Raw genomic sequence first — 18,169 nt, forward strand, 5'->3', positions numbered from 1 at the left:
TTGTGGTTTGGAATAATTTTTAATTGTGCTTTGTCACAATTTCCAATATAAGCTTTACAGTTTTCAGTTGCTGTTGTGTTCTTAAAAAGTTGCTCTTCAAATGTCAGAAATGTTGTTATACTTGTGTCAGTTTGAAATATTCTTATTGCTTTTCATACTGTGTTTATTTGAAAGAAAAAAGGTATGATCGCAAGACAGTAGGTAACAACACATTGCCAGCTCACAGGTGATTTTTTTATTTTTGAAGAAGACCTCTAAGGTGGTAAAGTTCCAGATTAAGTCGTACACGTGTTGTAAAAAATACGAAATTTAGCACAATTTTACCACTTAAGTAACATCCAGAATACAAAACTGAGAGTTACGCTTAACTTTTTAGTAGTTGTAAACCAAATATTTATTGTTGGCAGCATATTTTACTAAGCTTTTCTTGAGCTTCAGATATGATTAGCTTAAAATATCAAAACATTTAGCATTAAAATATAAAAAAAATCAAAGCCTGTCTCTTAATACTATTTATTTTTTCTTCTAACAGGCTACATTATGTTCCATGAAGGGCTGCATGAGAGCTCTTGTAGCCCAACTGAAATCTGAAAGTGAAGACTTACAGCAGGTAACATCCTTTGGGATGAAATATTTCTTTAGCTTGGACATTTCCATCACTGTGCTTCCCATGAATTTCATTGCACTGTATTAAAATACTGTATTTCTGCTCTCTTTTCCTAATATTTACCTTCCTTCTAGTCATTTGACCTCAACACCAGTTATTTTCATACTTGAATTCTGTCATTTTCATGAAATTTCTAGTGTGCTGTCCACAGCCAGCCTTTTCTGTTTTCTTAAATTAGGCTCTCTCTTTGAAATATGCATCATTTGTCCTGTTTGGGGGGGGTTTATTTGTAATTGTTGTTCTTATGTTATCTGTCTGCTTTTGATGCAAAGTTTGTATCTGTACTCATTCCACAAATCAATGAAGTTCAACTTTCTTCTTGTAAAAATACTTATCTGTGGGTCTTTTTCTTTTTTTTTTTTTCCTTCCTTTTTTTAACCAAAGCACATATAACACATGGGCTATAACACTCACTTTTATGACCCTGATCTGTTAGTGAAAGTCCCGGTTTTAAAGATAATTTTGAGCAGTCTTAGATTGTCTGATTTAGTTTATTAGTGATGGTGCTAATGGACTGGGACTACCCAGAGGGTTCATACAGTATTGGGGCTCTTCCTGCGGTTGCAGCAGGTAAATAACATGGGAATAATAGTAGAGGATGTTGTACGTCAAAAGAGAATCTGCATTTGACTTGCCAAGCCATACATGACTACTCTTGGCAGCAGCAAGCTTCCAGATAAGCTAAGTATGAGCAGTGTGTGGTGTGACACCGGAGTGTCTTTTTCAATGTTTCCTGCTGTGTAAAGATAAAAGTCTGAGCCCTTGGTTTGGGTTCCACCTGCCTTTGGGCCCCCCTCCTCCTCTGGGAACGTTGAGATGTGCCTCTGATGGGCTGATGGTTCCTGCAGTGGGCCTGGGAGCAGCCAGAGCAGTGTCATACTGGGCTCCTCCATCTGCCTCTGGCTCTCTATATTCCCTCAGGGTGCAAGTGGGGGAGCGTTCGTCACATAAACCAACAAGCTTACGCACTTCTGTGACAAAGAGAATACCCACAGGTTAAAGTTTTCTACCAGATGTATTTCATGATGGATGTAAATGCTTACTGTAGCTCATAAATGGATGGAGTTTAATATGTAATGACTGTCCACCACAGTGACAGTCTGTCTCAGTCTAGCTGCTGCCAGGAACAAGGATATTGTCTGAATTGTTGTTCATCTTCTATAGATAACTATAGTGATTGTGTAAGAGACAGTGTATTTTTAAAGGACTTTAAAGAGTTTTCTGAACATCAGTCAAAGTAATCATATCATCTGAGAGACAGGCATGTGTTACTGTTCTATTTTACAAGCAGAAAACCTGAGAAAAAGGTGATATTAAATTATCAGAGTAGAGCAGAAATCTGAACTTCTGGACCAATTTTTCAACCAGTGTGGAAAGCAGGGAGCCTGATTTAAAATTTTTCTTTTAGGTACTCACACACAAAAGCCAGTGCCTTTGATCTGACTTGATACTGAAATGTCAGAACAGTCTAGCAGACAACACAACAAAAAGCAGATTTTAGCAAATTTTAGTTCAGTAGCTGAACATGACCAATGTTCATTAATCCATCATGTTCCAGAAATCTATGAGGGACGTCTGACAACCTGCTGAAAAGTAGCTATACCGACATACATTATTTTTCTTTCGTGTTTTGCAGGTCATTGCAAGTGTGTTAAGGAACTTGTCCTGGCGAGCAGATGTAAACAGCAAAAAGACTCTAAGAGAAGTTGGAAGTGTGAAAGCATTGATGGAATGCGCATTAGAAGTTAAGAAGGTATCCTGTATAAATAATTGAGATCATTTTTTGAGAGACTGTGTTTATTTTACACAAACCGCAAATACGGTCTTTTTTTATAAGAGCAGTTGGTCACGTATATGGGGTGGTTTAGGTAACCTGCTTTGAAGAAAGAGAGTTGCTTTGACTTAACATAGCAGCAAACCATCATGTAGCATGACATCTCAAAACTACTAGTAGTTCACTGATTTTACTTATGAGGGCTGACAGCTTTTGCTCTTCAGTTTCATGAGCTTTGCTGTTCAAATAGACTTTTTTATAATTCTGCAATTTAATAAAACCTCTTTTGAGTTAGTGAATAGGTAACTACCACTTCTGTAATCTTCTAGATATATTTTTGGTATCCAGACAAGATTATATTCAATTCCAGAGTCTCCCACCACCTAGTCTTCAAGCCATTTTTACCGTTATGGCAGCTAACAAGTATTGTGTCACAGGTTTCTGAGAACTCTGGAGCAGAAATACCAAATCCATAGCTGAAGGAAGGAGAGAAGCAAACAAAAGTATTTATGTGTGCACTGCTGTCTGCACACATAAATTATCAGCCCAGAAAGCAGAAATCGGAACACACATAACACTTTGCAGCTAAGTTATGTACTTCAGAGAGCTTGCGATCAATAGCTGAAAACTTCTCTAATTCTGCCATTTTGTTACTTTCCTAGGAATCCACCCTAAAAAGTGTTCTGAGTGCCTTATGGAATTTGTCAGCACACTGTACTGGGAACAAAGCTGACATATGTGCTGTTGATGGTGCTCTTGCATTTCTAGTTGGCACACTGACATACCGGAGCCAAACAAACACGTTAGCTATCATAGAAAGTGGAGGAGGAATATTAAGAAATGTTTCTAGCTTAATTGCTACTAATGAGGACCACAGGTGGGTATGCTTTTTTTTTCCTGAAAATCTGTAGCAGTTCCACATGCATATTTAGTAGACAGTTTCTAAGACTTGAGTCTTATCATGAATACATGTATTAAGTATAGTAATTAGGTACAGATAATTTTAAATGCATTTGATAGGGCAAGTATTTATTTCATTTACATAACAGGAATATGCAGACATATTAATACCTGCTGCTTGTTGATGAGGAACTGTACTAAAAGCTAACTATTCATATTTGTAATATGAGTTGATTAGCATTCAGATGAAAGCTAGAGGAAATATGAGATAAGTTTGCACTGGAGAATTCGTGATTATCCTTTATAAGGGCAAAACTTGCCTCCAGTGTCATAGCTTTTTGTTTTGCGTTCTCTCTTGTCCTTTTGAAATGCCACTTACTGACATTTGTTTCCAATTACTCAACACCAGGCAAATCCTGCGAGAGAACAGCTGCTTACAAACATTGTTGCAACATTTGAAGTCACACAGTTTGACAATAGTCAGTAATGCATGTGGGACCCTGTGGAATCTTTCTGCACGGAATGCGAAGGATCAGGAGGCACTGTGGGACATGGGAGCTGTGAGCATGCTGAAAAATCTCATTCACTCCAAGCACAAAATGATAGCCATGGGTAGTGCTGCAGCTTTAAGAAACCTCATGGCAAACAGGCCAGCAAAATATAAGGACGCCAACATTATGTCTCCAGGATCAAGCTTACCATCTCTTCATGTCAGAAAACAAAAGGCACTGGAAGCAGAATTAGATGCTCAGCATTTATCAGAGACTTTTGACAACATTGATAATTTAAGCCCGAAAGCATCTCACCGTAATAAGCAGAGACATAAGCAAAATATATACAGTGAGTATGTCTTGGACTCAAGTCGGCATGATGATGGTGTATGCAGATCAGAGAGTTTTAATGCTGGTAATGTGACTGTACTTTCACCATATTTAAATACTACAGTATTGCCTGGCTCCTCCTCTTCCAGTAGAGGAAACATAGAAAATTCTCGATCTGAGAAAGACAGAAGTCTTGACAGAGAACGAGCAGTAGGCTTAAATACCTATCATCCAGCTCCAGAGAATGCTGGGAATTCCTGTAAGAGAATGGGAATGCAGATTTCTACTGCCGCAGCTCAGATCACCAAAGTTATGGAAGAAGTAACAAGCAGCGTGCATATTCCACAAGAAGACAAAAGTTCTGGTTCCACTTCTGAAATGCACTGTTTGACAGAAGATAGAAATGCCCCAAGGAGATCAGCCACTGCCCATACTCACTCAAATACATACTTCCCTAAATCTGAGAATTCAAACAGGACATGTCCTGTGCCTTATACTAAAATGGAATACAAGAGAGCTTCAAATGATAGTTTAAATAGTGTCAGCAGTAGTGATGGCTATGGTAAAAGAGGCCAAATGAAACCTTCTGTTGAATCTTACTCTGAAGATGATGAAAGTAAATTTTGTAGTTATGGTAAATATCCAGCTGACCTGGCACATAAGATTCATAGTGCAAATCATATGGATGACAATGATGGAGAGCTAGATACTCCTATTAATTATAGTCTTAAATACTCAGATGAACAATTGAATTCTGGAAGGCAGAGTCCCTCTCAGAATGAAAGATGGGCAAGGCCTAAGCATATAGTAGACGATGAAATGAAGCAAAATGAACAAAGGCAGTCAAGGAGCCAAAATGCAACCTACCCTGTGTACACTGAAAGTGGAGATGATAAACACATGAAATATCAGTCACCTTTTGGACAGCAAGAGTGTGTTTCTTCCTTTAGATCAAGAGGATCCAGCAGTTCAGATCAGAACAGAGTAGGCTCAACTCTTGGAATAAATCAGAAAGTAAATCAGTCTTTGTGTCAGGTAGATGATTATGATGATGATAAACCAACCAATTACAGTGAACGTTATTCTGAGGAGGAACAACATGAAGAGGAAGACAGACCAACTGATTATAGCATACAGTACAATGAAGAGGAACATCATGTCGATCAGCCTATTGATTATAGTTTAAAATACTCAACAGAAGTTCCTCCTCCTCAGAAGCCATCTTTTACTTTTCCAAAGACTTCTTCAGTGCAACACAGTAAAACTGACCATATTTCCTCAAGCAGTGGGAGCACATCAGCCCCCTCAGCTGGTTCAAAGAGACAGAACCAGCTTCACCCAAATTCTGCACAGAGCAGAGGTGGTCATGCACAAAAGACTGCTTCCTGTAAAACTCCCTCTATTAATCAGGAAACTATACAAACGTACTGTGTGGAAGATACCCCAATATGTTTTTCAAGGTGTAGCTCTTTGTCATCTTTGTCATCAGCTGAAGATGAAATAGGACGTGATCAAGCCACACGTGTGACAGAAGCTAATAACACATTACAGATATCAGAACTGAAGGAAAACAGTGGGGCTTTATCTACAGAAGGTACAGTAAATGAAAGCACGTCAACATCACAAAACATCAGAACAAAATCTAGTAGACTTCAGGCTTCCAGTTTGTCTCCTTCTGACTCCGCTAGACATAAAGCTGTTGAATTTTCTTCAGGTGCCAAATCTCCCTCGAAGAGTGGTGCACAGACTCCTAAAAGCCCACCAGAACATTATGTGCAGGAAACACCACTCATGTTCAGCAGATGTACTTCTGTAAGTTCTCTTGATAGCTTTGAAAGCCGTTCAATTGCTAGTTCGGTTCAAAGTGAGCCTTGCAGTGGAATAGTAAGTGGTATTATAAGTCCCAGTGACCTTCCAGACAGCCCTGGACAAACAATGCCTCCAAGCAGAAGTAAAACACCACCCCCTGCTCAAGGAGTTCAAGGGAAAAGAGATGTAGCTAAAGGCAAAGTACCTAGTGCAGAAAAGAGAGAGCCTGGTCCTAGACAGGCAGCTGTAAATGCAGCTGTTCAAAGAGTTCAGGTACTACCAGATGCTGATACACTATTACATTTTGCCACAGAAAGCACACCAGACGGGTTTTCTTGCTCTTCTAGCCTGAGTGCTCTGAGTCTTGATGAGCCGTTTATACAGAAAGATGCAGAGTTAAGAATAATGCCTCCAGTTCATGAAAATGAGCATGGAAATGAAGCAGAACCTGAACAGTCAGATGACACAAAGGATAGTCAAGAGGAGAAAGCAGAGAAGCCTGTTGAGGCAGAAAAAGACATTCTGGATGATTCTGATGATGATATTGAAATACTGGAAGCATGTATTATTTCTGCAATGCCAACAAAGTCTTCACGTAAAGCCAAAAAGCCTTCTCAAACATCTGCTCCAAAAATACCTCCTCCTGTAGCCAGAAAGCCCAGCCAGTTGCCAGTTTATAAACTTTTGCCTTCACAAAGCAGATTGCAATCCCAAAAGCATGTAAGTTTTACACCGGGAGATGATATGCCACGGGTATATTGTGTTGAGGGCACACCCATAAACTTTTCAACAGCTACATCTCTGAGTGATCTCACAATAGAATCACCCCCGAGTGAGTTGGCCAATGCAGACAATGTGGGTACAGGAGTGGAGTCAGGGGAATTTGAAAAGCGAGACACCATTCCTACAGAAGGTAGAAGTACCGATGACTGTCAGAGAGCAAAAAATTCAACTGTGACTCCCTCAGGCCTGGATGATGACAAAACAGAAGAGGGTGATATTCTGGCTGAGTGCATTAACTCAGCTATGCCAAAAGGAAAAAGTCACAAACCTTTCAGAGTGAAGAAGATAATGGATCAAATTCAACAGGCATCTTCATCTCTAAGTAGTAAAAGCCAACTAGAAGGTGAGAAAAAGAAGCCAACATCACCAGTAAAGCCTGTTCCCCAAAATGATGAATACAGAGCACCTATAAGAAAAACCACAGAGCCTAAAAGCAGTATTAATAATGAAATAAGCTATCCAGAGAACAGAGACATAAAGAAACAGAGTCTTAAAAATAATGCAAGAGATTTTAATGACAAATTGCCAAATAACGAAGAGCGTGTAAGAGGAAGCTTTGCATTTGATTCCCCTCATCATTACACACCTATTGAGGGAACTCCTTACTGTTTTTCACGGAATGATTCTCTAAGTTCTTTAGATTTTGATGATGATGATGTTGACCTTTCAAGGGAGAAGGCAGAATTAAGAAAAGGAAAAGAAACAAAGGAAACAGAAACTAAAGACTGCGCTAATCCAGAACAGTCCTCAAATCAGCAGCCAAGTAACAGGACACAAGTTTGTCAAAAAAACACAACAGGCAGAAGCCAGGCCAAAATTTTCTCTCAGTCAGCTAAAGAGATTCCAGACAGAGGAGCAGCTGCAGATGAGAAAATGCAGAATTTTGCTATCGAAAACACGCCTGTTTGTTTTTCTCGCAATTCATCTCTTAGTTCCCTCAGTGATATTGATCAAGAAAACAATAACAATGAAGGGGAACCTGTAAAATGTACTGAGGCTCCTGATTCACAGATGGAATCAAATAGACCACCGACTTCTGGTTATGCACCTAAATCATTTCATGTGGAAGATACTCCTGTATGTTTCTCTAGAAACAGCTCTCTGAGTTCTCTTAGTATTGACTCAGAAGATGACCTTTTGCAGGAATGCATTAGTTCTGCTATGCCTAAAAAGAAAAAACCCTCAAGAATTAAGGTTGAAAGTGAAAAAAATAGTTCCAGAAATACAGGTAGTATACTGGCAGAAGATTTAACACTGGATTTGAGAGAGATACAGAGGCTGGATTCAGAACATGGTTTCTCACCTGATTCAGAGAACTTTGATTGGAAAGCTATACAAGAAGGTGCAAATTCTATAGTTAGTAGCTTGCATCAAGCTGCGGCTGCTGCATCATTGTCTAGACAAGCTTCATCAGACTCTGATTCCATCCTTTCATTAAAATCTGGTATTTCTCTAGGGTCACCATTTCATCTTACTCCAGACCAAGAAGAAAAACCTTTCACTAGTAATAAAGGTCCAAGAATTCTTAAGCCAGGAGAGAAGAGCACACTGGAGTCTAAAAAAGCAGAATCCGAAAGTAGGGGAATCAAAGGAGGGAAGAAAGTGTATAAAAGTATAATTACAGGAAAAGCGCGCTCCAGTTCAGAAGTTTCAGGCCAGTTGAAGCAACCACAACAGACAAGTGTGCCTTCAATTTCACGTGGTAGGACAATGATCCATATTCCAGGAGTTCGAAATAGTTCTTCAAGTACTAGTCCTGTTTCCAAAAAAGGTCCCCCACTCAAAAACACCAACTCCAAGAGTCCCAGTGAAGGCCAAGGTTTGACTAGTTCTCCAAGAGGAGTCAAGTCATCAGTGAAACCTGAGCCAGCTCCTGTAACTAGGCAGCCATCAGGGTTGAACCAGGGTGGGTCAAATAAAGGACCTTCTAGATCAGGATCTAGAGACTCTACTCCTTCTAGACCTCAACAGCAGCCATTAAGTAGGCCTCTGCAATCTCCAGGCCGAAATTCTATTTCCCCAGGAAGAAATGGTATAAGTCCTCCCAACAAACTGTCACAGTTGCCAAGGACATCATCTCCTAGCACAGCTTCCACTAAATCTTCAAGTTCAAGTAGAATGTCATATACATCACCAGGCAGGCAGACGAGCCAGCAAAACCTTACAAAGCAAACTGCCTTACCTAAGAGTACCAGTAGCATTCCACGAAGTGAGTCCACTTCAAAAGGGTTAAACCAAGCTCTCACCAGTGGTGGATCAAACAAAAAGACTGACCTATCCAGAATGTCATCTACAAAATCAAGCGGAAGTGAATCTGACAGATCCGAGAGACCTGTTCTTGTTCGTCAGTCAACTTTTATTAAAGAAGCTCCAAGCCCGACTCTGAGACGGAAATTAGAAGAGTCAGCTTCATTTGAATCTCTGTCTCCTTCCAGGCCAGATTCTCCCACAAGGTCCCAACTACAGACCCCAGTTTTAAGTCCATCTCTTCCTGATATGTCTTCATCCACACATGCAACTGCCCAGGCTAGTGGTTGGCGAAAATTACCCCCTAATATGAGCCCTTCTGCAGAATATGATGGGAGGCAAGCAAAACGTCATGATATAGCTCGTTCTCATTCTGAGAGTCCATCTAGATTGTTGATCAATAGGTCAGGAACGTGGAAGCGTGAGCATAGTAAGCATTCTTCGTCACTTCCTCGTGTAAGCACTTGGCGAAGAACAGGAAGTTCCTCCTCAATTTTGTCAGCTTCTTCAGAATCCAGTGAAAAGGCAAAAAGTGAAGATGAAAAGCAACATGTAAGTTCTCTTTCTGGGCACAAGCAAAGTAAAGAAAGCCAAGCACCAGCAAAAGGTACTTGGAGAAAAATAAAAGAAAGCGAAATTCCTCAGATAATGAATGATACTCAGCATTCTTCCTCAGGTGCTACAAATGGCTCTGATTCCAAAACTCTGATCTATCAGATGGCACCAGCTGTCTCTAAGACTGAGGATGTGTGGGTAAGGATAGAGGACTGCCCAATTAACAATCCTCGATCTGGAAGGTCCCCAACTGGAAATACTCCTCCTGTTATTGACAGTGTTTTGGAGAAAGGGGGTGTGAGTGGTAAAGATTCTAAAGAGATTCAAGAAAAACAAACCCCAGGGAATGGAGCTGTTCCAGTTCGTACCATTGGTTTAGAAAACCGTCTGAACTCTTTCTTTCAGATGGATAGTCCAGATAAGAAAGGCACTGAAACAAAGCCTCTGCAGAATAATCCTGTTCCTGCACCAGAAAATAATGAAAGTACTGTAAGTGAGCGTACACCATTCAGCTCCAGTAGCTCAAGCAAACATAGCTCTCCCATTGGTGCTGTTGCAGCGAGAGTGACTCCTTTCAACTACAATCCAAGCCGCAGGAAGAGTAGTGTGGACAGCAGTTCTGCTCGGCCATCACAAATACCAACACCCGTAAATAACAGCACAAAGAAACGTGACTCCAAGTCTGAAAATCCAGACTCAGGTGGAACTCAGAGTCCTAAACGTCACTCTGGCTCTTACCTGGTAACTTCTGTTTAAGTGCAACAAAAAATAAAACTGATGTATTATATACAGCAGCTATTTAGAAGTTTTGTTTCAAATGAAACTTTAAAACAATGGGGATTGATTTTTTTTTGTTGTTCTTATTTGTTGTAAATAGGTTTGATTCTTGTTAGAGAGTCCTTGTTCTGGAAGCCATATTTGATAGTATCCTTTGTCTTCACTGGTAATATTTTGGAGGAATACCTGATTGACAGTTTGGAATAAACTTGCTAACACAAGTGTCTTTGTACAGTATGTTTAACATGTATTTAATTAGCATACCATCCCATAATCCTTTAAATATTGCTTGTCATTGAAATCATGGAATATTGCAGATAAGAGTTGATACAGTCATACTGCTATATTGCTTTGTCAATCATTTTTAGATTGCAGACTGACTAAACTACATCAGGGAAGAATTGGTGTTATTTATGCAAAAAAGTATACTCAGTTTTAGTATTTGTGAGTCCATCTAACCCAATAATTAATCATGTGGCTGTGAAATTCACAGTAATATGGTTTCTGCTGAACAAGCGCTCCCAGCCTGCTTTTCTGCATGAATGGAACTGATGGTTCATTTTCTGAAGTAATGATTAACATTTCTGTGGTCACATAATGTGCATAGCTAGTTATGGTGTAACTATTTACACTTTCTTTGTGCTCTGGGGGGAAAAAAAAAAATTAAAAAAAAGGAAAAACTGTGTAACTGTAAAACCTTGAACAAAATTATTTTACCTGAATCCTGAATTAGATTTTATCTTAAAGTAGGTAGAAACTTTTTGCTATGCTGTAACTTGTTGTATATTCTGGTATTTGAGGTGAGATGGCTGCTCTTTTATTAATGAGACATGAGGTGATGTCTCAACAGAGACTAAAATCAACATTTCAGAATAAATTATTACTGTATGTAAATTGTGTGTGTTACTTATGCATTACATAAATATACAGTATTTTATTTTGAGATTTCAACATATACTGTGTTGTATAATGCACTTACACTTAAGGCCTGATCCAACAGAATCTTGCACCTCCGATATTTGTTCCTCCTTATCACTGACAAATGGCTGTTGTAGGATGCTTATAACAGTTGCAGGATCAGGCCCTAAGTCTTCTGTAATATATTTGTAATTGAGACAGTTTCACACATCTCAGGTGCATAACAAGGCTAAAGGCAGGGTGTTTCCAGTAGCCAAGTGGTATAGTTGTTTTCATGACTGCAAGCCTGAAACAATACTGTATCTATGAAAACAATATTTGTAAAACGAAAGATTTTTAAAATTTGGGGATATCATGTAGAATGTTAATAGTGACTATAGAATGAATTTTTTGAGATCTTTGTGCTTTCTTTTTTATTTTTTTTTTTTAATTTATTTTTTAAAAATTATGAAGGGGAAAATATTGCTTGAATCCCATGGAAGCAAGAAATTTGTTACCATAGTAGAAAACCAGAACATTCGCTTCCTCAAGCCTTTTTAATGGGAATATGGTTTGTGCTAGGACAATGCCGAAAAGACATATTTCTGCTTTAAAAATACAAATACAGTCTGAATTTAGATGGAAATTGGTTTAAAGTAGAAACATGAGAGAATAAAACATTGATCATTCTGTGCATGATGGAACAAACTGCAAAACACTCTGTCAGTTTTGTTGTATCTCAAATGGGCTATTCTAAAGTTAGCATTCTAAAGAACTGATACTGAGGATTCAGAATGCCCTGAAATAGAGCAATTTACCTTCAGGGTAGCTTTAACAGAGTTTCAGAGTGTATCATATCTGTACTTCATCTGATATTGAAATTAACTTTTATCTCGAATTCACCATAGGATATGCACTGTTTATGAACAGAATTAAGATACTACTATCAGACAGAAGTCAGTTTAGATAAAGTTAAAAGCCAATACCAAAAATACCTCTTTATCAGAAGTGGTATCTTACGTGCTCTTGTGCTTTGCTTCCTGTCAGATTTGCTTAGAGACATGCCATGTTTCTACATCATCTGATGAAATCTGTCAATAAGCAGCACTTCTCATGTTATCATTTGAAGTATTTTGTATATGGCATCTTCACAAAACTTCCATTATTAATATTAGTGTCCTCTTAAAGATGAAATAGAGATAGATTATGTGATGTGTTTAAAGTCAGGACTTCCTGTTAGAGAAGAATATAGAACTCCATCCTTGAGTTTAAAATGTAAAACCACTTTTCTTATAAATGATGTGTTGGGTTTTTTTGGTTGCTTTTTTTTTTTTTTTTTTCTTGCCTTTAACTGCTAATATGAAGATATACCACATAATCCAGCTTTACATCTGTGTCCCGTCAATGTAAGAATTTAAAGGTAATCTCAGTAAAGAAATTCTGATTTCATTTTTATAACTGAGGGGATGAGAGGAAGATGAGGTAAAACAATAATTGCATGTGTATCAAACACCAGAATGTCTTTGAAAATTGTAGTGTCTTCTCTAGATAGCCTTGGAGATACTTCATGATCATTATAATTGGGGAGTTTCTCTTAACATCCTCATAAGTAACCTGTATTTGTAGCAAAGACAGATCAGAAAAACTTCCCAACTATAAGGGTAGTGATACACTAAAATATGCTTCCCATGGGAGTTGTTAAATTTCCATTATAGAAGTTCTAAGAAGAGGTTTATGAAACATCTCATAGGGATGGACTGTAGAGATGGGCTTCGGTGATCCTTTGAAATCCCTTCCAGATCTACATTTCTCTGATGCTTTATCTAAAATACTTAGTATCCACTAAGAGCCTTTTAGAATATTTAAGGACATCGATGATGTTTGATTTATGTTAGTGATGGGGATATAAAGTTATATTCTAAGTTTAACCATAAAAACAGATCCCGGAAATACAAAATAAATTTTGAAAAAGAAAAATGGCTGTAATAAGTATATTTGGGCTTGGATTTTGTTAATGCTGTCTAGATTCATGATAGATTTTATTTGTGCTGCTAAAAATTTACTCTGGGTTCCTTGGTTTTATTTTTATGAAGATGCCACCTGCTGTGGCATCTTCATAAAGGTAAGAGGACGTTATTTATGTCAATGCAGAACAAATTAAAACAAGGAGCCAAAGAATCCGAGGCTCACTTTACTATTCTTCTGGGATGCACTGCCTTTCTTTCTATAGATTTTGGTAGAACTTTTGTGACTTGTGCTCGTATCTTTAGTTGTCTCCTTGAATTAGCTTACCATATCCAGAACATATCAAACTTGTACTTAAAAATTAGATTATACGGAAAATACATTCATAAAGCTCATTTCAAACTTAAAGCTTTGTCCTCTCAATGTGAATAGCAGAAATGTGACCTCCCCATAAACTGTGATTAATTCACTTTTTAAAATGTACATTCATTTCAGTTTCTTGCAGTGTGCCACAGTTAAGGTTATTGCTCAATTTCTGTGAAAGCTCTTCTCACTAAGTATTGCAAACTTTAAAGGGGATCTAATCTATTTCTATTTTTCATATCCAGTTATCTATCGATATTATTTTTCCCTGAAAGCTTAAAGATAATTCTCAAAACTCTTATCAGAGGTGACAGCTTAAAAATTGAAAGCCTTACCAGGATTCCTTGATTAGATTGGAATATTGTTTCAAGCAGGACTTGGCTGCAGAATACAAGTATAGTTTATGCTGTAAGCTTCAGTAAACAACAGTATTCTTCAACACAGACTAGTATCTTTGATGGCTTTGGGAAGTTAGTTGTTGTGTCTTGGGTAGATAGAGAAAGAAAAGGGACAATTTTGGAGACTCAGCCATATTGTCCCAGGGATGTACTTTCATATCTTCTCCAGTAAATGGGATAAGCTGCACAGGAGAGACTATTCTGTTCACAAATTAATGAGGTTTTAATTTTAGAGTATGCCAATAGACCATGAAACTGCAAAACTTGTGCTTGATGGTCTGATAGCCGAATTTTTGGATGGTTGGTTTGGTGTACTTCCTAACAGTCTGTCCCAGAAATTGAGATTACGAAGAAGGTAACAGTGTATTAGCTTCTTCATTCTTAAGGACAAAGATCCATGATATTTCTAGAATCAAAGAAATTACATGTGCTATGGAAGGAAGTTTTCTTCTCCCATCCTCCTGGCTGTGAATCCTGGCTCTCATCTGACCTTTCAGTGGCTAGCTCACCTCTTACCTACCAGAATTGATTAGTGCTGCATTTAGCATGCTGAATTTGCTCAATGCACGGTTGGTCAAATGCCACCTGAGCCAGCAGAAAAGAAAATACACAGCTAGGGCTGGTAGAAAGAGGTTGGCATCATTTCCTTTATGGGTGGTCAGTGGGTTGGATCAAGCCATTACAGGCCATTTTAAGCCACTGTGCCAAGTTTCAGACCTGTTCTTCACTCTTTTGTGAGACAGCAAAAGCAAATTAAAGTTGGGGTTTTTTTACTCTTAACTATTGCTCACCTAATGGCCCTTGGTGCTTTGCATTTAATTTCTTTGTGTTTGGGTAATTCTGACAACTAACTTCAGAAGTACTACAGCAGTCTGCAGTTTGTGCTTGTGGAAAAGAAGTATTTCTTCATCAAAAATATCCAAAGAGCAAATCTTTCTACCATATGTAAACTTCTAGGTGACAGTCTTTAAATTTGTGATATTAAACTCAATGCAGTAAATAACTTCCAGTAAAAAGACTTACTGCAACTAGTTGTTTTCTGGAAGAGGCTTGAAGAAGGAAAGAACATCTCCCTTCCTTAATGAAGACAGTGCTACTTGTAGAGATGATCTGGAAAATGTTTAGGTGGACTCTTACAAGCTCTACTATTCTTTTGTTACTAGGTGCCTCCCAGACTGACTTTTCTCATTTAGCTTTCATTAAGTATATGAACAGCTGTAAGAGCATCACTAACAGTCATGTGTAGGCTTCCACCTAAACACAACTTTGTATCTCTGCTGTAATGCCTTGCAAAGTCACATCAACCTGACACCTTTGTTCTTGATAAGATGTGTGATTTGGATGAAGCTGTGAATCAGAAGTGAAGTATCCATTAAGATGAAGCATGAATTCCTTCACATGCTTAAAACTTGGAGAACCTTCTTAATACCAAATCACACAAATGTATTCACTCTCTGGTTCCACAGCCATCTCCTTTGCACTTTTACATTTAACCAGAAGAGATGCCCACACTTTTTATTTTTCATTTCAAGTCACATGTAGAAATATGATTCCTGCTTCGTAGTTTCCTATATGCAGAATAACATTGTATCTGTAAATGTGTTTATAGAGAATGTTATGTAGTTAAGGTTGAGTTTTTAGTCAGAACGGTAAGTTAACTGGTTACGTGTTGTGTTTGGGTACATATTGGAAGTGCAAGGGAATTTGGTGTGGTGCAGAAAAGCTTAAGAGTTCACAACAGTAATTAATGCAGGTGTCAGTTAACTTGTGATGCCAAGATGAATATAGAGTATGATTTTATACCCAGGTTTTCTGCTGTCAACTTACAGTTTACCAGATGTGGTGGTTTTACTTACTCTAAGACTGGGTAATGCCTCCCTAGCACAGTTTTGCAACTTACCTGTCTTAGAAAATTTCCACATAGTTACAGGCTTATGTATTTTACAAAATTCTACCACTTCAAGATTTCAGGAAATTATTCCAATTTGCTGTTTGTGAAAGCATCCTTTGCTTGAGTGGCTGTGGAATTGCAATTGGGGTATCAGGAAGACATAGAGGGAGCTTGTTCACTCAGTAGAATGCATTTCTGTTCAGACCTCAAGCCATACATGCAAGCAGTATCTCTAATGTCCTACTCTTTGGTGGGATTTAACATGCATAAAGCTTGTGCTGGTTCTTTGCAAGTACTTAAATTGTCATTCTCTAAGATCAGATGCATTTTCCCACCTGTAAATGTTGTTTCTCTTGAACAAACTCAGCCCACAATTATCTTTCCTTCAGTTTCGTTGTTCGCTTCTGCCTGAGATGCATTACTGTTTATATCCTAACTCTGTAATTAATTATTTCTTCAACTATTCTAATGTATTTTGTTTCACAGTATACTTATTCTGGATTTAGTCTTGCTATGCATAATTTATTACTTGCAGTGTTATATAAAATTTCCTCCTGATTGCACCTTGTCAGAGTGGAATTGTTTTATTGGCTGCTACTGAAAGTTTGATGTCTGTTTGTGTATTAGAAATACAATTTCACTTAAAAAGGAAGTTGCTGTTAAGACACTTCAGCAACGATTCAGTGTATCAGAACAAATGCTCTAAAAATCTGTGCAGTTTCATTTTGGTGGTGGTCACATTTTCAGATAAGTACAAAGCTCAGGGATGTGGTCCACAAGTAGAACATCCTGTTTCCATGTTTCATGTTAGAGCAAACTGCAAACTGTGTCCCAACACAGTCCAGTTCCAAAATCTGTTACTTACAAGAGGTTCACAAGAAGGCTTATTTCGTTATGACTCATAAGCACAGCTGACTGAGTCAATTCCAAAGTCTGTCTTTTCCATAATGAATACATTCTTTAGTCCCTAAGTAGAGGCTACTTAGGGACCTAGATTGATTAATTCCCAACACACACAAACATGTATTTATATATACGTGCATATTTTGCACTCATGTTCACTTTAGGCTTTGACGCAGCTAGAAGCATTTAAACTGAGAAAAAACAAACAAACAAAAAAAAAAAAAAAAACCAACCCTGTTGCTGAGTTAGTGAGATCCTTTGTCTTCTAATATTTGTAGCTCTCTGCATCATAGTTGAGTTCTGACTTCAGGAGTGATTAGCTGGTACCTTATTTTTTAAGTGTTCTACAGAAAGATGCACTTAAGCCTTAATTTATATGCAGAAAAGGAAATCCCCTTGCTAGTAATTCACACACTTTTATTCAGAATAAAGAAAAAGCATTACTACTATCACCTGCAGCACAAAGTCAGTAGGGATCGTAAAAATAATGAGATTTTGAGTGATTACATTTAATTAAAATGAAGGTAGATTATGCCTAATTTTGTCCCTTCTAACAATCCTCTGTACAAAGAGCCTATTGTTTGGGCAGGGGGGGAAGGGCAGTTTCAAAACACCATAACACAATTCAGATTTGCTTGTGCATGTTACCACATTTAGAGTGGAAGTAGCTGTGGAAGAGCAGGATGGTAGACAGAACAAGCCATAATACGAATGCTGAGAAAACTCCCTTTTTTTTTAATCTTTTGTTGTTTTCCACCGTGTGATGAAAGGGAGTTGGCGTCTTCTTTTTTTTCTTACTATAATTGAGAAGTTGAACCACCATGACAGATTATTTGGCACGTTACATGTTTTAAGTGTCGTGGTTTAACCCCAGCCAGCAGCTCAGCCCCACACAGCTGTTCATTCATTCCACATCCCCAGCACAATGGGGGAGAGAACTGGAAAAGTAGAAGTGAGGGAATCTGTGGGTTTAGATAAATAGAGTTTAATAGGACAGAAAATAATAACAGTGATACTAATAGTGATAAAATAATTAGAAACCACAAAACAAGTGATGCTCAATGCAACTGCTCACCAGTCACCAACTGATGCCCAGCCAGTTCTGAGCAGCAGCCCCCAGCCAGCTTTTCCCCCAGATAATACAGTGAGCATGATGTCATATGGTGTGGGATATCCATAACCACTACTCTGGGGGAAAATAATGTATACAGTTGTCGTGGTTTAAGCCCAGCCAGTAACTCGGAACCACGCAGTTGCTCGCTCACTTCCTCCCCTTCTTTCCACCTCCCCACTCCCAGAGGTATGGGGAGGAGAATCAAAAGAATGTGGAGTAGCTGCTGTGCTTGGGGGTTGAGTAGCTGCGTTGTCTGTTGCTGTCAGGGTTTGAGTTACCGGCTGGGCTTTAACTTTGTCAGAGCA

General features: G+C 38.4%; 1 protein-coding gene across 12 annotated transcripts in view; it reads left to right on the forward strand.

Moving 5' to 3' along the window:
* Positions 1 to 11,227, forward strand: part of APC (APC regulator of WNT signaling pathway) — an 82,777-nt gene extending 71,550 nt beyond the window's left edge. For 11 of the 12 annotated variants that reach the window (XM_030511579.1, XM_030511581.1, XM_030511583.1 and 8 more), the window contains 4 exons: positions 533 to 610; positions 2,304 to 2,420; positions 3,104 to 3,318; positions 3,751 to 11,227. In XM_030511579.1, the coding sequence (XP_030367439.1) occupies positions 533 to 610; positions 2,304 to 2,420; positions 3,104 to 3,318; positions 3,751 to 10,312 (6,972 nt within the window). In that variant the 3' untranslated portion in view covers positions 10,313 to 11,227. The remainder of the gene's footprint in view (positions 1 to 532; positions 611 to 2,303; positions 2,421 to 3,103; positions 3,319 to 3,750) is intronic. The other variant, XM_030511589.1, reaches the window with a different exon arrangement.
* The last annotated feature ends 6,942 nt before the right edge of the window (positions 11,228 to 18,169 follow it).

This window comes from Strigops habroptila, chromosome Z (genome assembly GCF_004027225.2).
Source record: "Strigops habroptila isolate Jane chromosome Z, bStrHab1.2.pri, whole genome shotgun sequence".
NCBI classification, from domain to species: Eukaryota; Metazoa; Chordata; class Aves; order Psittaciformes; family Psittacidae; genus Strigops; species Strigops habroptila.